Raw genomic sequence first — 26,283 nt, 5'->3', positions numbered from 1 at the left:
GTGTGTGTTGATAGGCTAATACGGGCACCCTCCACGATGGCGACGTGTTGGTTTCTTTGACCGATTGGTGTGTGATGAATATGTTTATTGTCCACCAGAAAACAGAGGGAAAAATTGTGATTCCTATGAGAGGTTTTCTTCCCCCTCGGCTAGGCCACGCCCCCTGTTTCCATACCTCTCTATTACCTCTTACTTTTGAAAATGACTATGTCTTTAATAGTCTCATAATTATTGTCTTTACAGAGGAAGAGTAAAGTGCATTACCAAGTGGCTGTCATCATAAACTACTTGGGACATTGCATCTCTCTGGCGGCTCTGGTGCTGGCATTCACTCTCTTCATGAGGCTAAGGTGACGTTTGAGCATAACATCTCTTGTTCTTGTTTATCGTATTCTTGATATAGAAATAACAGGAACATAAACATACAAACGTACATGTAAGCAGTCATGTGGTTAGTGTGCTGTCACTGTGATCACAAATTGAAAGCCATTTTGTCTCGCCTATTAAAAGAAGGTACAGAACAAAATTAGTTCTGACTGACTGAGGTTGTAGCTGGTGGAACAATGTGTTCCTCTGAGCGTGTAAAAGGATTAGATAATGATAGAACCATATTTTTAGTGGGATACAGATATATATATCATATTCCAAATCTTCCTTTTGCCTTCAGGAGCATTCGGTGCCTGCGAAACATTATTCACTGGAACCTCATCTCAGCTTTCATTTTGAGGAACGCCACATGGTTCATCGTCCAGCTGACCATGTCCCCAAAGGTCACCGAGAGTAACCAGGTAACTCTTGCAGCCAAGTGAAAGAAACAGAAAACCATTGAAATAGTTGATTAATAGGTTAATAATCCTAGTTTGTGAATGTACCTCACTGACTGGCAATAAAATCCAGTCTGATTCGGATTATTGATGTTACAGCTTTGAGCCTTTGAACTATATGTTAACATACTGATCCCCAACCTTACCTTGTTCCTCTTTATACTCCGAATACACTGTCTCAAGAGTGTTGCACATTGTTACCCTTTAGTGTAAAATATTCCTTTCCTTTGAAAAAAAAAAATCCACCAATCGTGTTTCCTGCTTAATATGAAGTATGTCCAAGTTCCCTTTGCTGCGTGCTTGGGTACCCCTTGCTGAGAAACACAGACATAAAGCATCCTTAGAGGAACAAACAAGAGAGAGAGACAGCAGCGCTTATGCTGATCAGAGTGGTTTTTCATTTTCACCATTATTGTTGCCATTTAGGCAGGTTTTTCTTCATTTCCTTGACTGCAGGTGTGGTGCCGCCTGGTGACAGCAGCCTATAACTACTTCCACGTGACAAACTTCTTCTGGATGTTTGGGGAGGGCTGTTACCTGCACACAGCTGTAGTCATGACCTACTCCACCGACAAGCTGCGCAGGTGGATGTTTCTGGCCATCGGCTGGGGTAAGAGCATCTCCCATACGCCTTATTGTGAAGATATTTAGCCGTCCTTTCCTACTTCTGAACCCCATTCACCCACTATATTGCCTCTATTGACAGGGATACCACTGCCCATCATTGTGGCCTGGGCCTTTGGGAAGCTTTACTACGACAATGAAAAGTGAGTTTTGTGAAGGCGAACCAATCCCAGGCTAACTAACTTGGTCTAGTGAGTGGTGAGTTTTAGCGCAGACAACCCCAGATGCCACTTTCAATCATCAGTGGTCACTTAAAGGAACAGGCCACCGTTTTTACATACTGAGATATGTTCTTGCCTGAGCTTAGACAAGTTGATGCGTACCTGTCTGGTCTTTATGCGTGCCCGTGGAAGAGCGTGGTAGCTTCCAACTTCATGCCCGTTTGGAGCTATAGGAACATGCTGGGAGAGGCCAAATGCTAACAACATCTTTGGTTGTTTTGAGGGACTGAGGGCATGCACAAAGACCAGCCAGGTACGTATCAACTCGTCTAAGCTCAGGCAAGAACATATCTCAGTATGTAAAAATGGTGGCCTGTTCCTTTAAGTTCATTTCGATTTCGCCAATATAATACATCACCAAGCAATAACAAATATGAGGAAATGGCCATAAACGTGCGCATAAATGTACTAGAATGATAAAAAAAAAAAGAAATGGCCAGATTTTTAAGTTTACAAACAGTGAAAGAGGGAGTGAGTGAATTAAATAGTGAGTTATGTACAAACTGATTCCTAACTCTCCTCACTCATTTCTAACATCCCAGTTGTTCACAGAGACACATTCCACAGCTTTCAGGGTCACTTTTCAGGGCCACTGTCACAGTAATGCTAACAGAAACGAGCCTGCAGTCATGAAATTGATACAAATACTTTGAAATGTGACGCACACAGAACAAGCTGATGGAGCATCAGAATTTCAATAGGGTGGAAATAGAGATTCTTGCCGTTAAAATGTATATGCAAATGTTTTAAAATGAGGTTGCAATGCACCCTTTTGCTCCCCTGTAGAGCCGGGCGTGGATGCACTGCATTTGTTAAATACACTGGAGGAAAAGCATTGATGTAGACAGTGTACTTTACAATATACTGGAGGAAAAGCATTAATAGGCAGTAAGGTAGACAGTGTACTTTACAATATACTGGAGGAAAAGCATTGATAGGCAGTGAGGTAGACAGTGTGCTTTACAATATACTGGAGGAAAAGCATTGATAGGGAGTGATGTAGACAGTGTACTTTACAATATACTGGAAGAAAAGCATTGATAGGCAGTGATGTAGACAGTGTGCTTTACAATATACTGGAGGAAAAGCATTAATAGGCAGTAAGGTAGACAGTGTACTTTACAATATACTGGAGGAAAAGCATTGATAGGCAGTGATGTAGACAGTGTACTTTACAATATACTGGAAGAAAAGCATTGATAGGCAGTGATGTAGACAGTGTGCTTTACAATATACTGGAAGAAAAGCATTGATAGGCAGTGATGTAGACAGTGTACTTTACAATATACTGGAGGAAAAGCATTGATAGGCAGTGATGTAGACAGTGTACTTTACAATATACTGGAGGAAAAGCATTGATAGGCAGTGACGCAGACAGTGTGCTTTACAATTTACTGGAGGAAAAGCATTGATAGGCAGTGATGTAGACAGTGTACTTTACAATATACTGGAGGAAAAGCATTGATAGGCAGTGATGTTGACAGTGTACTTTAAAATATACTAGAGGAAAAGCATTGATAGGCAGTGATGTAGACAGTGTACTTTACAATATACTGGAGGAAAAGCATTGATAGGCAGTGACGTAGACCAAGCAATAACAAATATGAGGAAATGGCCATAAAAGTGTGCATAAATGTACCAGAATGATAAAAAAGAAATGGCCAGATTTTACAAACAGTGAAAGAGGGAGTAAGTGAATTAAATAGTGAGTTATGTACAAACTGATTCCTAACTCTCCTCACTCATTTCTAACATCCCAGTTGTTCACAGAGACACATTCCACAGCTTTCAGGGTCACTTTTCAGGGCCACTGTCACAGTAATACTAACAGAAACGAGCCTGCAGTCATGAAATTGATACAAATACTTTGAAATGTGACGCACACAGAACAAGCTGATGGAGCATCAGAATTTCAATAGGGTGAAAATAGAGATTCTTGCCGTTAAAATGTATATGCAAATGTTTTAAAATGAGGTTGCAATGCACCCTTTTGCTCCCCTGTAGAGCCGGGCGTGGATGCACTGCATTTGTTAAATACACTGGAGGAAAAGCATTGATGGTCAGTGATGTAGACATAGTACTTAACAATATACTGGAAGAAAAGCATTGATAGGCAGTGATGTAGATAGTGTACTTTACAATATACTGGAGGAAAAGCATTGATAGGGAGTGATGTAGACAGTGTACTTTACAATATACTGGAGGAAAAGCATTGATAGGCAGTGTGGTAGACAGTGTATCCCTCACTGGGCCACACCAGTGTAAACAGTTTGGACACACCGCTGCTAATTGTGAAACGTTTTATTCAATGTGTTTCTGTATTTCCAGGTGCTGGTTTGGAAAAAAGCCTGGTGTTTACACAGACTACATCTATCAAGGCCCAATGATCCTAGTTTTGTTGGTAAGCATGAATATCTGTGTACAGTGAACTAATTATGGATTTAAGGGGGAATCTAGCTTTCAATTTCACTGCAAAGCTTAACCTTTTGACTATGGTATAATAATAACTACACCATATTTAGCCTTAATTAATCATGTACTAACATTTAATGTATCATGAACTATTATTAATTAAGTGTGACTCATACTTAAATACTACTTAACTACCCCAATAATTAATGCTGGACTTCCAATCCAATTTTGTGCCATATTATACATTAACACATATGTAATAAAGCACGAATAAATTAACTAATGGTTAAAACCTGCCTGAATTAGCCATGCATTGATTTATATATCAACTAATTATTAATGTATGGTTAAATCATGGTGTAAAAATGTGTTTTTGAATTGTTACTAAATTGTAATATTGGAGTAGTTAAGTAGTAATGACACACACTTAATTAATGAATAGTAAACAATGAATTAAATGTTAGTACATGATTAATTAAGGCTATATTAGGTGTAGTTATTATAAATCCTCTGCTAGGAGCATGGAGGTGTTATTTAATAGAAAATCAAGACATTTTTGTGGGATTGTGATAATAATCAGTATAATTGTTTTTTTGCAGATTAATTTTGTATTCCTGTTCAACATTGTGAGGATCTTGATGACAAAGCTCAGAGCGTCGACGACCACTGAAACTATCCAGTATAGGTAAATCTCAGATTTTTGAGGGACATATTAACCTGGGTAGATTTTATCTGATGACCTGCATAATTGTCTAAAATAGCTTTACGCTTCACAGAAAGGCCGTTAAAGCCACGCTGGTGCTGCTGCCACTGCTGGGCATCACATACATGCTGTTCTTTGTGAACCCTGGAGGAGACGACCAGCTGTCCCAGATTGTCTTCATCTACTTCAACTCCTTCCTGGAGTCTTTCCAGGTAAAACACACAAACAAGATGAAACATTATAATATAAAGCTCATATTGATTGTGTAAAGGTCTGTAAAAGAAGTTTAAATTAAAAGACTTGCTTGATTGTTGGCCAAGTTATCCTCAATCCCAGGGCTTCTGTATAGTAACTTACTCCCATTGAGCGAGGAGAGTAAATATATAAATAGTGTAAAGAAACTCTGAGTGAGAAAAGCACTATATAACATTGATGCATCATTATTATAGTTGTAAATGATATGTTTGCTTTCTTTACACAGGGGTTCTTTGTTTCTGTGTTCTACTGCTTCTTAAACAGTGAGGTAAGCTTCATTTTATCTTTTACCACAAACGTGTCTTTACCAAAAGCCCTTTAGGCTTAATAGGCTTTAATCCGTTGTTGCTTTTGTCCCAGGTGCGGTCGGCCGTGAAGAAGCGCTGGCTCCGGTGGCAGGACCAGAACTCCATTCGCAGCAGAACCATGAGGGCCACTTCTATACCCACCTCTCCGAGCAGAGGGTCCTTCCACAGCATCAAGCAGACCTCTCACCTCTGACCTTTGGACCAACACGCGCCCAAAAGTCCTTAAATTATTTTATTTACAACTAAACAAGCCTCAAACCTCACTGGATCTTTTATTTTTGTTATAACGGATGTCCCTTGACTCTGAGCCAGCTCTGTTTCAATGTGAATGATGACCAGTCCTAAAGATGTGTTCAACTATGTAACTCATGTCTAACATCTTACAGATTTGACTCAATGCACTGTTTCTCATCGTATACCGTGTATATAATGGCCTGTACTATTTTATGTATATCGATTCAAATAGAGATACAGTACCTAGAGATCAGTGTTGTGACATTAGTTTAGATAATACTGCAGTATTCGGATAAAAGAATGTCACCTTTTATAAAGTCTCATCGCAGGTTTATTCTACATTGACTTAAAGGGACTAGGCGGAGTTAAAAAATGTTAAAATTATGTATTTTCCTCCCCCTACATGTTCCAGCAATGTTCCAATGTGTAAAATGAGCCAGACCTGTTCACCACAACTGCCGCTAAAATCCTGCACTGTCACTCAAAAAGGTGTTAATTCATGCAGGAGCTTAATATAGAAGCTGCAGTTAGATGAAAGACCTGAGGTGGCAGTAGTGAGTATAAAAATGACAACTTGCATCTAGTCCCTTTAAAGCAGTACTAAGAAAAGACAAAGGGAGAGAGGGATTTTCTACATCCAATTACACAATGGAGATATTTTTTGTCACTCAAACTTGGCTGTAAATACTGTGTATGTGGTGCTAGCCCGCAGTTAGCTTTGCCCGTTAGCCTGTTAGCTTCTTCTTTGTGATTCCATTAGTGTGTATTGGTGACACCAACCCGGAGGCAGCAAAGTTGCAATTGTGGTATTATTGTGGTACTTGTATTACCCCCAGAGGGACTACGAAAAGGATTTATTGAGGTAAACAAGTTACTTAGTACTCCTTTAACAGACAAGCTAGGGAACACTCAACAAGACGGATGGGAAATATGCCACCCTGCTTTTACTCCTGTGTCACAGTTTTTCACAGATAAAGGCAACAATGAAAGAAAGAGCAGACGTTTAAACAGTTATTGATGGCCCAAACTCATTCCCAACATTCCTACTGCATTTCTAACATCTCAGTATGTTCACTGGGATGAGTGCATGAGCGCGTTTTGCAAATTACAGGGTCACTCTCCCAGTAAAAACAAAAACTAGCCTACAAGCTCACAACTGATGAAACTATTTTATAATTAAAATTCTTAGTTAGTCTTTTTTTCACAAACCAATGTAAAACGAATGGACAAATCAAATTTCATAATTCATTCCACTAATATGTAAAAACATAAATGGGTGCTTTAATTTGCCAGGGAGGCCATCTAAACTTTAGCCAATATTACGCTCCTCCTATTATTCCTATTAGGTAAGGACTAGCCCTCCAGAAAAGAAAACCATCCAAGTTCTTAGATATTATAATGATCGAATCCAAAAACAAACACACAACTCCGGAATCAACAACCGATGCTTGTGGTTTTATCTTCACGTTTTTGGATGAAACTGCTGTAAATATTCATGAGGTGTGTGAAAAGTTATTCTGAAATGTGTTTTAATGAGATGTTAATGCACACAGGCTGTCACTCAGGAATTACGGTGAATAATGAGGTTCATGACACTCGGAGCTGAGCCTCACAGGAATGGGAAGAACATACCGAAGGCACATACATGTAAATCAATAAGGTTCTTTGAATACTTTTGTAACTGCATTTGTGGAAAAAAATTATCTGGCGCATGAAGCCGAACCGTGGTTAAACTCATCACCAGCTCTATCTGTTCTGTATTTACTTCTATTTATAATTCAAGCCTTGACTATTGTGTAAACTGTTATTTATTGTGTAATTTATTGAGAGAAGTATACTGTAAATACGTGTCTTCAGAAAATAAAAGACTAATGTTGTTGTGTAAAGTCAAATTGCCTCTCTCAAATATTAACATATTCGGTAATACAGACGCTTTATCCTCATAGCTCTGTGTCTTTGGTGCATAGTTATATAATCCTCACAAGCATGTGCAAAGTAGTTATTGACATTAATACAAGTTTATGCGCATGTGAATGAGTTGTTAAAGGAATAGGCCACCGTTTTTTCATGCTGAGATATGTTCTTCCCTTAGCTTAGACGAGTTGATGCGTACCTGTCTGGTCTTTACACGTGCACTCAGCTCAACTCAACTCGTCTAAGCTCAGGTAAGAACATATCTCAGTATGGAAAACGGTGGCCTGTTCCTTTAATAAATGTTAGCACACACAGATTTACGTAACTGCCCTTTACAAGATCGCTACTAAAACAAAGAGCTGAAATCTTCATTTAATAATAATAATAATAATACAAGAAACACCTAATACAACATAAGATAAGTGACAGGAAAATGCCTTGCTGTTCTGGCTATGGCAGGTTAAATACATAATTTTACACTTGTTCACACGGCCTGACCAAAATGAGGTCACACTCTTTAATATTCCACCTTTAGCTTTGATTACAGGTCATTGTTTCAATAAGCTTCAGCAATGCTAAAAGAGACCCACAGTTGCATTAATTGTTCACCAACACCTTGTCTTGATGATGGGAGAGTGTGACCACTGCACAAAGCCATCTCCAGCACATCTCAAAGATTCTCAATGGGTTAAAGATCTGGACTCTATGGTGAAAATGATGCTTCCTGAACCACTCTTTCACAATGTGAGCCCTATGTATCCTGGCATTGTCATCTTGGAATATGCACGTGCCTTCAGGGAAGAAGAAATCCCTTGCTGGAATAACCTGGTCATTCAGAATGTTTTTCTTCTTCTTCTTTTTTTTTTTGGCCAGGCAGTGTATCCTACAGTATTTACAGCATGTTATTCTGGTAATCTGTACAAGGTCTTCCAGTCCCAGGATCAGACCATCGATGTGCTGCTGGGGAACCACTGGAGGAAATTAAACAGTGCTCAAATGTTAGCCACATAAAAGTTAAAAGAGATTTTATAAATTGAAAAAGAAACTCACGTAATTGAGGAATGGTAAATTGAACGCAGTCAGGACGAAACTCAAAGCTACAGGGAAGAAGGACCTGCACAGAGAGAAGAAAGATCTGTTCAGTGTAGCGATGGAAGTATTGAATTAGAATAGGCATCACATGGTACATTTTATCACTGATTTGACCACAGATTGTGAGAGAGAAAATGTCCAACTAAAATGAATTAAAACATATTTATAACTTATCTGATAGGGACGACTCTTGGGGTGTCATCTGATTAACTTTGAATCTATGGTTAAATTAAGACAAACTTCATTCGATTTGTTAATTGCCACGTGTTCCTCCCAGTTACTAAATTTGAGATTGAGAGTTTTATTTTATTATGGTGCATACAGGCTCCAGCCAATCACCAGTTGCTTTAACCTCTTGCCCTCCGCCTTAACCCAGCGCAGTTTCTCCAGTTCGGCTTTACCCAAATCTAACAAGTTCTCACCTGGCGCTTACAGCATGTTGGCCAGAGTAACGCCTCATAGCCAAGACATACAAAACAGATCGTTTTCCTCGCACTGCCGCCTCATTGTTGTCACTTTTTCACATTCTTTTTAATCATATATGCCAGAGTTTGACACATTTTTGTTGTTTTTTTGTCACATTTTTACTTATTTTTTGTCACATTTTTTATTTATATCTTGTCACATTTTTATTATTTTTTTTGTCACATTTTTATTATTTTTTATCACATTTTTTGTTTTTTTTTGTCAATTTTTTAAATATTTTTTTGTCACATTTTTGTTGTTTTTTTTTGTCACTTTTTTGATTGTTTTTTGTCACTTTTTTGTCACTTTTTTTTTTTTTTAACACTTTTTCCAATAAGCTTTTACATTCGGGTAAAACCAAACTGGAGAGAAAGCGCTCTGTTCAGGTGGGAGGTAAGAGGTTAACAAAAAGGTAAATGTAATTGCCTGATGTCCTCAAACATACCTGAATAGAAGCACAAAGCCATAACATTCAGCCAGCATGCCAATGATGGGCCAGCGGAACAGCACCAGAGACACTCCACCCAAGAAGAAGAAGGAGCCTCTGAACTTGTGTCGCTGGAAGAAGAAGTGCGCCGTCCTCCTGAAGCCCGTGATGAAGGCCAGCCCAGTCAGAAATAGGACCTGCACCAGACCACATGGAGGAATTAGAAGCTTAAACGTCTATGGGGCATTCATCGTTATCGTCCCATGCACAAGAATGCTGTTGTCGATACTACCTGAAAAACAAGTTCTGATTGTAGCTTATTCTGTTGCTATTGTCACGGTTCTTTATAGATTCCACTGTGGACTATACTCTGAGCTTATCAGAGCAAGCAGCACGCACTAATCAAATCACTGGATTAAAACATCATGTGTGGGACTCAAACCAAAACTATCAAATAGATTCCACTGGACAGGAACTATAACTATACCCTATGCAAGTATGGAGTGAATGTATAATAGGTTGTGTTCATGTTTTATAATTATATTTCAGTTGGAGGGCAGGTGCTAATACAACTCTATGGTAGAGAAATGTTTTTTGAAAGAAATTTCCAAAACTGTAACATCCAAATGTTTTCCCTGACCATTAATTGACAGTGATTGGATTCACAAACCTGCTATATTATTTTTATGGCTGAAAGTCCTTCCTACTGACCAACACTCTCCCACTTTTGGGAGATGTACCTATATTGGACCGGTCCCGAAATTGGACCGCCACTCGTTCTCCTTTCCATAAATGGTTGGTACATCAATGTGCGAACAGAAAGGCGTGCGACATGATATTACGTCTGCCTGAGATGATTGATGGCGGGAATTATCAAAATGAGCAAATTTCTTTGTAATTTTAGATCAGCTTTGGGAGTGTGGTGTGACCGCAAACTTTAGGCGAACTGGCTAGGGTGGCATGTGCGAGTTGTTTGACATATAATTAAAGAATAAAACGAGGAATGATGACTCGTATGTACACGGTTGCAAACATATACATCCGAGACCTCAAGTGGGTGCTGGCCCGATATTGGACCACCCCACGTGTCCTCATATTGGACCAGTACGGTCCAATGTTAGGCAATGTGCTCTCTCCATGCATTAACATGATTAAAACATCTCCTATCTTGTATGCATAGAGCACTTATTGTAACTCATTCACTGACGCACAAATGGGTCCAATATAGGTACACCTCCCCTATTGTCACCACTTTTGGACACCTTTATGAAGAAATAATTAGACCACAGTTCACATGACCTGGAAGAGATGACTTTGAACTTTGTGACAGTTTTTGTTTCATCTGATTTGGCCCTGGAATTACTGAGAAATTAGAAATAAGACTAGTAATCTGCATTTTGAGCGTAACCATGGTTACCGCAATGGAATTTCCAGTTGCCCTCCGCCTCGTAACATATTGTCTCATGTAAAGCATTTTGTGACTATCAAATGTCTGTGAAATCTAAATAATGTTCTTCTTCTTCTACCACAATGTATTAACAACATATACAATACTAAACCTTGTCCGATAACTGGTCATCAACAAACACCAAATTCAATTCTTCTGCTTAATTTACCTTGACTATCAGACCACTCAAACAGAAATAAGGGGTGTTTATATCCACACTTACATTTCCAAATGCCAGCAGGACAGAGTCAAAGTACAGCAGCACTCCAAAGAGAAGAAAGAACAAGCCAAATCCCATCAAACCAACGCCAATCTCTGCAAATCAGCACATTAAACATAGATATATGTGATATATTCATATTTGATGAGTGTCCATTCATTTCCATTCCTAAGTCATTGGGCAGGAATATTACTCCGTTTGTTTTGCTGATTGAGTCAGCTCAAGGTTAATAATTACACAGAATGTTCTACCATGTTCTATGCAGTGCTCATTTATACTAAAAATAAAACATTATTGACATAAAGAATTTGCAAGTAGCAGCACTTACTCTGAAACTCAGTGATGGCCACCATGTTGAAGTCCGGCTGACGTAAAACCTCTGATTGTGTCATGTGACCTTTGGGCTATTACAATGGTTCAAGATACAGAGATAATAATTAACCTTTGCCTCTGTGAGCTCACAATGTATAAACGCACGGACCACTCATACTTATGCTTTGTGTGTGTCGTTTTTGTGGACAGACAAATTGTAATAAAACAACAAGTTAATTTGAAACTAGATTCAAAAATCTGAAATTAGATTGAGACCAAAAGAGGTTTTAGTTGAAGAATTGAAACCTCAACTCAGTCCATTTGACAACTTTGGAAACTTCTATTATGAAGGTGAACTCCTGGATGAATAAGAGCCTACACCAACATTAGTGATTGTTACTCTTGGAGATGTATGGTGTGCGTCATCAAGTGAAGCGCTGATGGTGATCTTTGACTGTTTGCATGGAGGAGTAGTGGCTCTGTGTGCTCCTTAAACCACTTTGAAAGGCCCAGACATCAAGTAGGCGTCTGCTTCTTTTCTTCTTTCTTTTCTTTGTTCTTGTGCTTCCAAATTTATGATAGAGAAAGTGATATGTCCTTCAGGTGTAAGTGTCATTGTATTATAAAGAATGGCGTGTTGCCTGAAGTGCGTGACTAATTCAGTCTAGAGAAATTTAAAGAAATTTAAAGAAAAAGTCTTATTCTTTAGCTCACTTGAGTTAGTTAACTAACCTTGACATTTTTATACAAACATGTTTTTGACTGACAACCTACTCACGTCAGTACAAGGCTTTCCAATCCCACGCTTTGAGAAGTATTTCTTCTCATCCGGCGTCAATAGCATTCCTGAAATGAATGCATAATTATTGCTTTTCACAAAAAAATCCCCTCAGATTTCACCCAAAAGGGTCAATAAGGATTGATTGTCTTATCATTTTCGGGACAAAAACAAAATGCTGGGGTCAATAGAACATTTGTGGTGTAAAAATATGCTACAAACACACTGTCATTACCGATTCTAATAATCAATGTCTGTTCATTTTCAATACTATTCAGGCTATACAGGCATGGATGAGTGCTAACTTCCGCCCCATGTGAGGAACCTTGGGGTGATGGTTAAGCCTTTGTTTAAATAAACTCTGTCATCAAGTCCAGCTTCTTTCAGATGAGGACTCTTGCCAAAATGAAACCCTATCTCCCTTGAGATGATTCTGGAAAGTCCATCCATGCATTTGTAACATTATGTCTGGATTACTGAGATGATATTGGACTGGACCAGCACACCCTGCAGTGCCTGCAGAGTGTACAAAATAGTGACTAAAACAAACACCCCTGTTTTGTGCACCTTACATTGACATTGTTTTGTTGATTGTTTTTAAATGTCTGCACTCTTATTTGAGTGAGCTGTCGACCTTACACTCAGTCCAGAGCCTTGAGGTCAGCTGACCAGCTCCTGTTGGATGTTCCTATAACAGTAGATCAGTCTTCCTTATCTGTCAGGTCCTCTCAGTTTGTTGTTCAAGTCCAGACTGAAAACACACCTCTTCTCCCTGGCCTTCAATACGAGCTTGTTAAGTGTATCTTGGTCTGTTTTCTTTTATTTCTATATTATTTCTATGAGACGAATTGTGAAGCACTTTGATCAACTGAATTTAATTAGAGATTATCGCCTCTCCTCATACCTGACCTGTAACTTTGCAGGGAGCAGGACATCACCCCCCATGAAGATATAGCTGCTTTGTTCTGTGGCGCTCAAAATCATAGACATATGATTAGAATGCATTAGCTCATTATTTTTGATAAAACACTGCAAATGCAGCATTGTTGTTGTCGTCTGTCTGAGGATTTGAGTATGTTTTGAAAAAGTTAATGTATTTGTGTAATTCAAATTAAAATGTTAAACTAAATGATTTTAAATGTCAGTCCTCTGAAAACTATACTCATGCATATGTACTTAGTACTTGGTTTGGGCCCCTTTTACTTGAATCACTGTCTTAATGCGGCCTGGCATGGATGCTATCAACCCTGCGGCACTGCTGAGGTGTTATGGTCCAGGATGCTTCAACAAGATGAATATGACATTTGAAGTCCATGTCCAGGATCCGTCTGTGTGTGGCGGCTCTTGATGCACTGACTCCAGCCTTAGTCCATTGAAGGTCCCCCACACTCTTGAATGGCCTTTTCCTGACAATCCTCTCCAGACTGCAGTCATCCCTGCGGCTTGTGCATCTTTTTCATCCACACTTTTCCCTTCCACTCTATTGATGTGCTTTGATACAGCACTTTGAGAACATCCAACTTTTGTTACCACCTTTCGAGGCTTTTGTTAATGATGATTTTCTGCACAACTCTCAGGTCAGCAGTTTTCCCCATGATGGTGAATTCTACTGAACCACTGAGAGACCATTTTAAGTCTCAGGGACCCTTTGCAGGTGTTTTGGATGAATTAGCTGTGGACAGTTATGTTACATTATTGTCCCCTTTGACAATATTCTAATTTTCTGAGATTTTGAATTTGTGTTTTTTACAAGCTATGAGCCAAAATCATCATGCAAAGTGAGATATATCAAGCCTTTATTTGTTATGATTTTAATAATTATGGCTCACAGCTTGGATAAACCCCAAATAAAACATCTCAGAAAATTTAAATATTTGGACTTTAAACGGACTGTAAGGTAAGGTTTGACATGAGTCACTTTGCATGTCATGAGTCTATATCATAGTTTCACATTTTAGGTTATTACAGAAATAAATGAACTTTTTCACGTTATTCTAATTTTCCGAGTTTCACCTGTATGTGGCGGCAATTCCAATTGTGAAGATCTAACACAATCAATCCTGGCATTGTCATCATTGAATTGGACTTTTTTGGGGGTTCATACACACATTCCACCTCTGTCTCAAGTCACGCGCCAGCATTAATAATGTAATAATTTAAGTATAATTCAGCCAAACCTCTTTGTGTTTCAAAATGCTGCCGTCATAAGCAGAGGAGAAACCAGCGGGATACATTCACTTTATTGCAAATATCTTTAAAGCAAGCGCAGTGTTTTTTTTAAATTAATTGCATAGTCCAAGCACTTTGTCTTTTTCCCAAAACGGTTACATAATAGGACATTAATAATAATAATCAGACATATCATAACTTTAAATATCATACAATAATTAGTGTATACATAGTAGGTCATCTTTATTCTCATTAGCCTCAAATGCTACATACAGAAAGGTATCAAATATTAACAACAATGATCAACGGTATTCTTCCAATCCGTTCAAAAATAGCTTTGCTTCGTCAAACGCTTCTTGAGACCATTAAAATTAAGTTTGTGAAACGTGACTGTCCGTGAATCTAAAAAAATATGCACGTCATTTCCCGCTGTTCTAAAAAAATCTGCAAAAGAACAAATATAGAAGTCTTCTCTTTAGCTGTTATTGTTTTTTTGCTTTGTCTATCGTGAATGTTTACAAAACTGAACAAATGAGTGTGAACACGTGGATTATGAAATGGTTCATAATAGCGTTACAAAGTCTGTTAGCAGTCCAATCGAGGCCTTATACACATTGTTGTAAACACACTGCTTTGAAGTAAATTAACATCAAAAATTTACAGTTAAATACCGTATACTTCCTCTCAAATAACAGACTGCATGAGAATTACACTAAGGTCACTTTCCACATACATTTAATTTACAGAGTAAATACTGTACTGTATGATCAACTCTAGCTGACTCCATTATCCATAAAGCACTGACCTGCGCTAACCAAAGTGACACGTTCACCATAAAAAGACAGGGGCTGGAACGTGCCGGACACAGGGTTGGACACAAGTAACATCTGCTACATTGTACAGTGATATGTGCACTCAGAAATCACCTTCTCTCAGAAGGTCCAGTTAGAGCAAAAAAAGAAAACAAAATGAAATGGGATTTAATGCTGCATTCAAGTGCGGTCAGAAACACACTTCTCAGGCAGTTTTCTTTAGATTACATATTGCACCGCAACCCACATTCCCATTGGTTAATTATCAAGAGGTGACATAACAATAAATACTGTATAAAACATTAAAAACAGTTCATGTATCCATGATAAAAAACATAGAGGATGAACATGAAGCATTGTTGTATCATCTTAAAATGGTAACTCTGTAGTTCTTTGCTTTGGTCCTTGAGGAAAAGCTCAACTTTTCCACTTCCCGCATCTCGGCAAAAACTGTGTTTCTTGTGGCACATGAATGCAGCATTTACCACAAAATGAAACGTTTTTAAATATTACATGTGTCTATGACTTCACACAGTGAGCACGGGGAAATATGCTAAAAGTAAAAGAATGTTGGACTGTGAAAACTGTCTCTGTGGTGCAGAATAACGTTGTCTCGTACATTATTGAACAGATCTGGGTGGGCATGTTAATCCTAAGGTTTTGTTCCCTCTTTTTCTTTTAGTGATTATTTGGGAACTTTAAATCTGTTGAGGTTGTAACCTGTGTTCATCACCAGGCGGCTGCATCCAACTAATAATGCAGCTCTACAGAGAAAGGAAATCTGTCATCTTAGACTTTTAGATCAAACATAAAGAACTTTACACTATTACACAGGGGATGATTTAACACTGGGAAGTGTTTTGTTTTTGTTTGTTTTGAGTTTAGGCTCTATTAACAATAGTCAATAACAAGTTTGCAAAGTACGATCAGTACTTTCTGATAAAGAACTCCTTTTGCTGGGTAAGTGTGTATACAAGTGCACTAATTGTGTTATTCAGCTAAGAGCATCCCAAATGTATTCATACTATACTATGAGTATATATGTAAACTATGCATCAGGCAGGAACTGGTGCACACTGTGCTCAGTTGTAAAGTTTGACTGACTTCACAGAGCATTTAAGACAACTGCTTGCATTTCTAACCTGAACTATCGCTTTCCAAACCACTCAGCTTTCACAAAGGCCAACAGACGAGTAGATTGTGATGATAACAGAGAACAGCAAAATAAAATGTACAGTGACTGGAAAACAAGCATTCTGAGTTCAACATTACGGTTGAAAGTTGGCGGACAAACGGGTTCATTACTGCTTAGCTTCATATTGTAGAATAGTTACGCTCTGGATAGTATCTGTGTTGTTATGTACACGATAGTGCTGTACTCATGAGGAATAAACTCTCTACAGTGGGTGTTACTCTTTGACAACATGGGCCTGTTTGTGTTCATGTAAGTGCTATGTTTAATGCCATGGCATTGCATATGAACAGAAGTGATCTCAGATGAGGTAACAGAGACAGATGGGAACGAGGCATCACAGTGAGCTGAGAACAACCCAGTTTATGTACATCCCAGCACCTCAGAGACGCGTCCTCCTGGGATTCTCCACATCAGGAACCATGCAAATGTGCTGCAAATGTGCTGCAAATGTGCTGCTGTTTCATGTGGAGTCAACAAACTGTAGCTCATCTTCAATCACCAAATTTCCAAAATGTCCAAACTGCACTTCATTGACTCCAGAGCTACTTGGAACTGGTGTTTTCATGTACAGGTACAGCTCTTACTTTCCGATAGCATTGTTTATTTTTTGGTCAGATCAAAGTGAGGTGTGGGGTAACCATTGTGTTGTAAGTCAGGTGAATTCTCAGAAAGATGCTCGGTCGAACTTGGTTGCAACCCAGGCCTGAGCTGTAGACAAACACAGGTGACAAAATGTTAATGTTATAAATATATATACTAGAAAATAGAATTTGATGTCAAAATATTAGTCAGAGGGTTAGTCACTGATTTTAAAGACAAATCAATCCCCTAAATCTATGTTGACAAATAAGATAATACATATACATACATATACATATGATAGATCCAGGATTTAGTCAAAACATTTAAAGGCAAATTTGATTATATTGTTTTGGCAGAAATATAACATAGTTTAGAATAGCTGAAATATTATGAAGAGGCAACAGAAAGATGTGATTCTACTGCATTTGGTATTTAAATAATAATATGTAGCAGGGAAACTTAGAAAGTGTTCAACAAGCGACATTCGAATGGAAATACTTGTTATTAAGGGGGTGTAAAATGACTCATAGAAATATAAAAATATCCACGAGGCTGTGTGAGTGCTGTAACTGCTCGATTAAGAAGATGTAAGTGCAAGTAAGGATTTTGATTCACAACCTAGTTCCTAAATAATTCCCTTCTGTCGGTCAGTAGAGCCTTGCTTTTATGTGTTAACCAAGACAAAAATGAATCCATTGTAGGACTGGCCCGTGAACAGGTTGACACATGTGACTTACATTCTGCTTGAGACCGTGCACATCAATGCATCACAGACATAATGCATTGTTAAGAAAGTGCCAGGGGACAGTGAGTTACCTTTGTGTGCTCATGCCTTCATGACATTGGCAGGGTTTGGTTCTGAGGACTGAGATGGACGGGTCGGGGAGGTGGGGGGGCTGGGGACACAGCGGGCTGGAACCACATGGAACATTAGGGTCAACACACAGTCACTACGGTCTATAGTGAAGAGACTAACTACGAAACTATGGAAAGAACAGGGGTCACAACATTGTCATCAGTCCGTGATACATGCAGGCCTTAGTCAGGTGAAACTGTGTGCTCTAAACTACCAGGTTCATAGGCCTAAACATTATGCTTTGTTTTCTAGGAATCAACAGTTACAATTGAGCACAAACACATCACATTTAGGGGCTGTTTACACAACTACGAGATTTCACTAATCCACAGTGATTTGATATCAAAAGTGCCAATTATGTCCACTGAGTCCAGGCTCCAGTGAAAACTGGAGGAGGTAGTTTCATCTCTCAGCGACAGGCCGTTCTCAAAAGCTCATATCAGCTGTACAAACAGAGTCTCATGGGGAACAATGACGTCACAGCCCCAACACCGATTGGTTAAATGTTAGCTTAACAAAAAATCCACCAGGTTTTTAGGCTTTAAGCACATCAATATTTGTTCAAATAACGGTATATAATTAATAAAGCTAAAACATACAAAAGTTATGTGGAAGTTTAAACAGAACTAGACTTCTTCTTTGGATCACAGCATAATCAAAGCATGTTCTGAGCGCACAGGGCTATTTGCTGGACAAATGTGTATATTACAATTGGTTATTGGTCTCCTGACCCCTCATCATTGATGTGTAGATGTTGATCGTTCAAAGAAGGATTCTTACCGGACAGCAGGCGGCTGCGACGGGACGCCTCTGCAGCCAAGGCACATGAGATTTCAATGCGCTTCTCCTGCTCCTGCAACTGCTGCTGAGAGTTGACAGGGGGCGCACCTTCCACCGGACCGTCCAGCACCGGGACCATGTTCTGAAGGCTGAACACAGGAAAAATGTTTATTTCGCAACATTTGATTATAGGCAAAATAAAACAAATATTCTGAACATTTTAACACCAAGTGAACCTGAAAACCAGAAGAATTTTGCACAATCACATTTTGTAACAAAAACGGTGTTTGTTTGCTCTTTGTTTTAACTAAACCTACTGGGACTTGGCGATTAGAGTTCTTATACGCTCCAGTTTCTTCTGCTTCTCGTGCAGCTCTTCAGGACTGAGAGGACCAGAATCATCTGCCTCCAGGAGCCGCTCAGCAGCAAGGACCTGTCCATGTAAAACATACACTGTATGAACATCACAGGAGCACTTATCCAAACTCTTACATAAGGTTCAATACGGTGTCTTGCAGGGAAAGTGTGAATGAAAGAACAATGGAAAAGATTGACGTGTAACATTAACATTGAGAAGTAATGGCCACAATCAACTAAATAATTCAAGCCATGTAAAGTAATGCTGTGAATATGCTGCCTATAGTGTTGATAATACTTTTCCGTCCCTTTCTCTCTCTTTTTGTTTTTGATTGTTGCAGTGTGAAGGCCTGACTGTACCTGGTCGTAGAGATCGGGCTCCATTTGTAGGCGTCTGAGGCGGGCGATCTCCTCACTGGGAGACTCCAGCCCCTCGCCCCGCACTGCAGCCTCCAGGTCTTTGATATCAATCTCATGAGCTGTCAGTCGCCTGGGAACCTGTGCATACAACATACGTACTCTAAAGTAACTTATGATCCATGATTAGTGTGGCATCAGGGGCGTGTTTTTCAGGTCATATATTTCTTACCACTCTGTAGTTGTGAGGGCCCGACAGACTCTGCCTCTTGCTCAGGTTCCGTCTGAGTCGCTGGTTCTGCTCCTCCACACTCATTTTAGGCTTGACTTCCGCCGGGAACACAGCGCTCTTTGGACGCTCCTACAGCAGCACACACAGCTACGGTTATGCCAATGCCAATGCATAAATACACAGGACATAAGCCAAGGCACTGCAGTAAATATGTTAAAATCCTTGCTTCTTTGCCTTAAAGCTGTAAGATATGAACCTAAACCACAATTGAGTAGGTTTTGTGAACTGCTACTTACCCTGGAGATTCCATTGTGCATTCGTCCACGATACCGAGATCCCCCAGAAGCACTAGTGTGAGCCTCATCTGTGGGAGATTTTGTCCGAGGGGGAACAATGCCCACTGACAAAATATAAAACAGAGTTAATTTTTGATCTGCTATAAAAAAAAGAAAAAGAAAAAAAAGAAAGCAGAATCTGTAGATAAAGATATAACTTAGAGTTTAAAGGAACAGGCCACCGTTTTTCCATACTGAGACATGTTCTTACCTGAGCTTAGAAGCTTAGACGATGCATGAGTAGTTACACGATCCAAGTGTAGTTACACAAAAGTAAACATGTCGATTTTCTAACCGGATAAAAAGGGATACTATATTGTAAGGCGCAATAATACCTTTGGAGCACTTAGACGTCCGCGCAGTAAAGGGAAGATATTATTTTTATCCGCTTAGAATATCGACATGTTTACTTTTGTGTAACTATACCTGGATCATGTAACTACCCATGTAACTGTATTTAAATAGGGAAAACGTGGAAGAGCTTGGTCGCTTCTAACTTCACCCCTATTTGGCCCCAGAGAGGAGAGGAGGAGAGGCTAAATGCTAACAACATCTTTGTTCTTTTTGCGTGACTGAGCGCGGCATTACAGTAAAGCAGTGCATCGTGTCTGCAATACGATCACAGATGAAGATAGCCATCCATTGTCCCATTACTTTGAGCTCCTTCCATCAGGGCAGAGATACAGACTTCCTTGTGCCAAGAAAAATGTGTACAGGAATTATTTTGTTCCCTTTGCCAACAAGGAGCTGAAGAAGTTGTAACCACTAATGTCGTTCAGTCAGTCTGTTCCTTTTCCTTTCCTTTGATGAAGTGAATCTGCTGCCGCTGTGTCTGCAGTGAACTGATTTTATAATGAACTGATTTCATTATGTACATTGCTGGGCAAATGTATTTGAATGTGTGAGCAAGCCAAAGGCAAATTTCTGCCATCATTGTGCATGGTAGATAACCAGAAAGTTGTTTTATTCTATTCTATTCTATTCTATTCTATTCTATTCTATTCTATTCTATTCTATTCTATTGTACAAAGACCAGACAGGTACACATCAACTCGTCTAAGCTAAGGTAAGAACATATCTCAGTATGGAAAAACGGTGGCCTATTCCTTTAAATTATACATACGCATGACCGTTAGTTTACCTTTATTCATGGACGATTGTCTATCCTGGCCTCCATCCTCTGCATCACTCAAATTCTGAAGAAAAAAAAACGGGACAAAATATGCATTTTAGTTTTGGAGATTAAAACAATCATTAAAACAACAACATTACCACTCAAGTATTAGTTTAATAAATAAAAAAAAACAGGCGTCTTTACCAAGAGCGAGATCATCTCAGACCATAGTTGTAACTTGCTGTTTGTTGTAACATAAGGATATTTCACTTACATTACATAGAAACTCACAAAGGTGTCAGCATAGATTAGACACTCCTCAAGAGTGCACAGCTAAACAGGGTTTCACAAATGAAATAAACCCTGGACTACTTTGTGACATAACATATTAGTTAATGTGCAATCAAAGTGCAGTATATTACACTGTATCATCATACACACACTGGCTCCACGGCCTGTTTTTCTTTTTATAGAAACAATCTTCATTCTAACAGGATTAGTAGTGCAAATTATATTATCTAATACTGTTGAAGCAATAAGCAGTGCCAGCCAGGGGGAAAAAATGAGAAAATGCAGGTGAGATTTTTCAAAACAATCTTACTTGTTCAGATGCTATGAGTTAAGAAGATAGAGGTTGTTGTAAAAAAAAAAACTGGGGGCGGGTGACATGGCATGACTGGAAGGGTCGAATACCTTGGCATTGTACGAATCTTCTGCATCAGAGAAGGCCAAGCCACAGAGCCAGGCAGCACTGTCCCGGGACAAGGGCGGGGTGGAGGGAGAGAAACTGGGGGAGGACTCCAGTGGGAAATAAGACTTGGGGAGGGGGGGTCTGGGGGGGACACACTCCTGACTCGCCATCAAGCACAAGACAAGGGGAGGACGAGGGGAGAGCAGGAAGGAGAATAAGAGCAAGATCATAAGCGTCGGAAAGCACACAGAATGTTTTGAATACAGAGAAAAGCAGAGAGCACCAAAGACGAGAAAAATGATTTAAAATGCTTCAAATAGATGCTTTAGAAAACATTAGTTTGTGGAAAAAGTCTTTATAGATCGAGCTTTAGTGCAGCCACTGAACACCACTGCTGTCATCTTTCTAAGCAAAGAACCTATTAATGATTTATGAAAGGCCCTAATCCATTTACAGATAAAGTCTAGGCATGAGAACATACGCAGTACACGCTAGTTTCACTTCAGTAAATGGGAAAACATGTAGAGATAATAATGCAGACAAATATATGCAGAAGTGTATATTTCTATGACAATTTAGAAGTTTAAAATCTATGTTATTCTACACATTTCACTGCACTGTCGTTCCAATCATGGGGGGAAAACAAAGTGGGACAGATACAGTACAATGAAATGATTGCTTTTGCTCGTGCTTTGTCGCTTTATAGATGCGTCTGTTTGAAGACTTTATGGGAGCTCTTTTTGGGGCAGGTTTGTGGACTGCCCACTGGGGAATATATCACATGAGACGCTTCCGGGAAAGTCTTTTTAACACAAATGACTGAGATGGGATACGACTCTGGAACTGGGTCACGAACATCATCAGCCTGATAATACTTCTGAATGGGAATTGACTGGGAAGGTCTGCTGTGGTCACACCCAGAGGCGCGAGATATGTCGGGTTCCTCGCGACCGCTGGATCGGTAATATCGTCTTTGGTCAATGTCAGAGCTGTATGACACTACACTTTGCTTGTAATTTATCTGCGAATTACGTAAGGACGCCTCTGTTGCAGGTTCCAGTCCATTATACGGTAATCTGAAGTTTTCCAACACAACAGCAGGCAGGTTTTGATCAGGCTCTTTGTAACTCATGGGTCTAGTGTGTCTCGGCTTCGGCTCGGACTGAGGAACTATGCAGGACTTGGGCCGCCGCTTGGGAGCAGAGTTTCTACGCATTTTGGGCGGGGTTCTGGAGTCTAAGCACGAGCCGGAGGTGTGGTCCGGCCCGGGGTGGGTGCTGCAGGTTCTTACCTCGGGGTGTTTAGAAGGAGGGGTCTGGGAGCCAGGCAGAGGGGAGAAGGGGCTGAGAGGGCTGGTCAGGCTTACTGAGCTTAGAGGACTGGCGGGACTATTGGTGCTAAAGGTACCACTGCTAACCACTGTGAACACACACATAAAAGAGATAAATGTTTAGCCGTTTAGTAAAAAAAGGAAATAATGTGACTCAAATATCTACCTTTGTGCTTGGCTGTGTTAGTGCCTCGCGATGAGTTGTTTTTATGCAGTGCTTCTAATACATCTTGGACTCTCCAAAACTCCTTCTGTATATGATTACGCACAAGGACACTCTGCAAAAAGACAATGATGAAAAATCAGGCTATATTGCAACTGATTAGAAAATGATGCACAAAGTGTCGCTTGAAGTTCTTGATGATTAACACAAACATTTCAGAGCATGTTTTCTTATCTAGTTTGAAGCAGTTTATGCACTTTCAGAGAAAAAAACAACAACAAAGTATTCGTCACCTGGCCTCCAGCGTTCAGTTGCTCCCACAGATCTCCGTGAATGGCATTTGCTTCATCCTCCAGAGCCTCAAACTCCATACGTGCAGTGGTTAACGCCTAAAGGAGGAATGTGAGAAAGTAATCAGTCAGTCAGGTTAGGACGTAATAACATGTGGTTTGTTAAAGGACGATGTGCACATGTTCACACTGTGATTTGTGATTTTGGTTTATAATGCATTTCAACAACATACACTACCGGTCAAAAGGGTCACCGGTCACCCAGGCCAGTTCTATAGCTTTTCTAATCAGCACATACGTTTTCAGCAGTGCTAGCATAATTGCATGAGGGTTTTCTAATCTTCAGTTACCCTTAAACCCGATTAGCTAACACAAATGGTAAATGGTAAATGGTCTCAACTTATTTAGCGCTTTTCCACCTACATTAGGCACTCAAAGCGCTTTACAGCAAGGATCCACTCACCCATTCAGACTCTCATTCATACAACAATGTACGCAGACACTGGGGGCAATGTGGGTGAAGTGTCTTGCCCAAGGACACAACGAAAATGTGCACTTTCAGGAGGTGGCTTTCGAACCCCGAACCTTCCGATCATGAGACGACCCGCTCTACCATCTGTGCCACTGTACAATGCACCATCAGAACACTGGAGCAATGGTTGCTTGTAATGCGCCTCTGCAAATTCCATTAACATTATATATATAAGTATTCCATTAGAAATCACCCATTTCCTGCTAGTATAGGCATTCACAACATTAACAATGTCAGGACTGTATTTCTGATTCATTTAATGTTATCCTCATTGAAAAAAGCAGTACTTTTCTTTCAAAAATAAGGATATTTTAGGTGACCCCAAACTTTTGAGCAGTCGTGTATATCAAGTGGAGATAAATGCATAGATCAGAGCAGGCGGGAGCCTTACACTAGAAGCCTGTGAGAGCTCTCCTCGGATGTTAATGAGCTGGTTCTGAAGAGCCTCCTTCTTGAACTGCAGTTTCTCCATGACAATAGGCTGGTGGTGGTGCAGCTCCATCTCCTGGTGACAGGACAGTAATGCATCCTCGAGGCTGTCCTGCAAAAAAAACATCCATGATTAGCCATTTGATTTTTTTGGGTCAAATGTGTCAATTATCAAACCAAAGGACGTGTCTCCTCTTTAAGAAAGCTACTTAAATGCAAAGAACAAAAAAGTCACTTGTGGAATTAAAGCTGTACCTTATCCATTCTTAGTCTGTGGACAAGGCCTTCTTGGTCTTTCAAAAAGCGGTTTTGCTCGCACAGTCGACCCAGCAGTTTCTGTGTGGGAAGGACAATTGGATGAGCTGTTTTGCTTTCACGAGCAAGAATAACATGTCTGAAATACACAGTTCTTGACAAGGATATCATTCTTACACTTGTTTCAATTTCATTGAGTTTTAGGGTGGGGTGTAGCTCCCTGCTGTAGGGATCATGGTATGGAGGAGCCTGGAACCAGAAAGAACTAAATCAGAACCAATTCAGAACAACATTGAACAACAAAAACATGTACATAGAGCATATTGAAAGACTTGAGTAAAATGTAAAAATTAATGAATTTGTTTGCCAAACCATCATTTTGACACAAATGTAAAGCACAGTCGCACCTGTTGATCCAGGTAGTCCAGACTGCGCTGGAGCTGGAAGTCTAACATGTCGTCCTGAGCCAAGCAGCAGCAAAGCAGCAGCAAACACCAGACAGGGACAGACAACAGACAGATCACATAAGCTCCACAAAACCAAACCCAATCAGGAAGATCATCAGAATCTCAACAACGAACACAGTCATATCCGATTACGCACATGCAGATTTGATTCAACACCAGGAAACACTTAAATGATAGTTTGGAAATAAACATAAAATGGCACATACAGTAAAGACAACACACTTCAAGGTGAAGTTCATGGTGTGATCGTATAGAAGAATATTTCTATCTGATACTAAAGCCTAATACAGGCATGTTTCACCACAGAAAAGAAAACTGAATTTGATAAACATAAAGCTGGAAGAGTAAGGAAAAGTGGAAGAATAGCGAGAGACCCGGGAGCAGCAACATTGAACCGAGAGCATATTAGTGGGTAAAGCAGTGGCACATACCATTTTACTGTGAATGGAGGGGGAGACAGGGTAGCTGTAGTGATACAGGCCTTGGCTTAGGGACCTCCTATTGCCAGGGAAGTCATACTGAGGGTAGTAAGGGAAGCAGGACAGTGAGAAGGAAAGGACAGAAGTGAGGGTAGCGTGTTAGTGGTGTCAAAATGTGTGGTGTATGACATTTCAACAAAAGCATAGGTGCCAAAGTAAACTGGGTGACATCAATATTAGGGTGAGGTGAGGTCACATTTTATACTGTACAGTCTTTTGTATCGCCTTGTTCACAAGCATAACAGAAATGTAACCTGCCCTCATTTGTTTTGTAAAACCTCTAAGCATTGACAACATTTGCATCAATATTTGCTTCCCGTATGGTTGCTGTCCAATACCTTAATTCATATTTTTAAAGATGCCAGTGGGAAAAAATACCAAGAACGATTTGCTTTAATGTAAACAGCACCCACAACAAACCTACCTCTAAGCAAGGTTGTTTATAACCACAATAGTTATAATGATAATGAACAAAACAAAAATAATGTCTGAATAACATAGAACATGAAATTGGACATTTAAGACTAAAGTAATGAATCATCTTATCACCTTTTAACCTGTAAGGGCAGTCGGGATTTTCCCCACAGAAGTAAGGACTAACTTAGAGATGCAAAATGACAAA

General features: G+C 39.7%; 3 protein-coding genes across 17 annotated transcripts in view; 1 reads left to right on the top strand and 2 right to left on the bottom strand.

The window, feature by feature from the left end:
- Window positions 1-6,078, top strand: part of LOC306979572 (corticotropin-releasing factor receptor 1-like) — a 28,785-nt gene extending 22,707 nt beyond the window's left edge. The window contains exons 6-14 of one of the 2 annotated variants that reach the window (XM_079578580.1): window positions 244-350; window positions 668-788; window positions 1,281-1,434; window positions 1,531-1,591; window positions 3,998-4,070; window positions 4,681-4,766; window positions 4,843-4,996; window positions 5,266-5,307; window positions 5,400-6,078. In XM_079578580.1, coding sequence (XP_079434706.1) covers window positions 244-350; window positions 668-788; window positions 1,281-1,434; window positions 1,531-1,591; window positions 3,998-4,070; window positions 4,681-4,766; window positions 4,843-4,996; window positions 5,266-5,307; window positions 5,400-5,540 — 939 coding nt within the window. In that variant the 3' untranslated portion in view covers window positions 5,541-6,078. The remainder of the gene's footprint in view (window positions 1-243; window positions 351-667; window positions 789-1,280; window positions 1,435-1,530; window positions 1,592-3,997; window positions 4,071-4,680; window positions 4,767-4,842; window positions 4,997-5,265; window positions 5,308-5,399) is intronic. The other variant, XM_079578581.1, reaches the window with a different exon arrangement.
- A 2,358-nt stretch (window positions 6,079-8,436) lies between these two features.
- golt1a (golgi transport 1A) lies at window positions 8,437-11,499 on the bottom strand (the record flags this gene model as incomplete). Its single annotated transcript, XM_079578471.1, has 5 exons — window positions 8,437-8,466; window positions 8,546-8,609; window positions 9,498-9,676; window positions 11,150-11,241; window positions 11,475-11,499. The coding sequence occupies 5 exons, from the start codon at window positions 11,497-11,499 to the stop codon at window positions 8,437-8,439; spliced, it is 390 nt and encodes a 129-aa protein (XP_079434597.1).
- A 4,640-nt stretch (window positions 11,500-16,139) lies between these two features.
- plekha6 (pleckstrin homology domain containing, family A member 6) overlaps window positions 16,140-26,283 on the bottom strand; it is a 34,087-nt gene continuing 23,943 nt past the window's right edge. For 6 of the 14 annotated variants that reach the window (XM_079578507.1, XM_079578499.1, XM_079578509.1 and 3 more), the window contains 17 exons: window positions 25,614-25,700; window positions 25,120-25,176; window positions 24,893-24,961; window positions 24,716-24,796; window positions 24,423-24,572; window positions 23,503-23,598; window positions 23,213-23,324; window positions 23,008-23,135; window positions 21,719-21,874; window positions 21,053-21,107; window positions 19,873-19,976; window positions 19,577-19,705; window positions 19,348-19,485; window positions 18,948-19,063; window positions 18,631-18,779; window positions 17,811-17,906; window positions 16,140-17,120 (listed from right to left, as the gene is read on the bottom strand). In XM_079578507.1, the coding sequence (XP_079434633.1) occupies window positions 17,821-17,906; window positions 18,631-18,779; window positions 18,948-19,063; window positions 19,348-19,485; window positions 19,577-19,705; window positions 19,873-19,976; window positions 21,053-21,107; window positions 21,719-21,874; window positions 23,008-23,135; window positions 23,213-23,324; window positions 23,503-23,598; window positions 24,423-24,572; window positions 24,716-24,796; window positions 24,893-24,961; window positions 25,120-25,176; window positions 25,614-25,700 (1,713 nt within the window). In that variant the 3' untranslated portion in view covers window positions 16,140-17,120; window positions 17,811-17,820. Of the gene's footprint in view, window positions 17,121-17,810; window positions 17,907-18,630; window positions 18,780-18,947; window positions 19,064-19,347; window positions 19,486-19,576; window positions 19,706-19,872; window positions 19,977-21,052; window positions 21,108-21,718; window positions 21,875-23,007; window positions 23,136-23,212; window positions 23,325-23,502; window positions 23,599-24,422; window positions 24,573-24,715; window positions 24,797-24,892; window positions 24,965-25,119; window positions 25,177-25,613; window positions 25,701-26,283 lie in introns of all 14 variants that reach the window. The other 8 variants (XM_079578505.1, XM_079578504.1, XM_079578506.1 and 5 more) reach the window with 7 other exon arrangements.

This window comes from Gobius niger (assembly GCF_951799975.1).
Source record: "Gobius niger genome assembly, chromosome: 20".
Classification (NCBI taxonomy): Eukaryota; Metazoa; Chordata; class Actinopteri; order Gobiiformes; family Gobiidae; genus Gobius; species Gobius niger.
Note: the sequence above shows the minus strand (reverse complement) of the source record. Positions and strands in the feature narration are given on the sequence as shown.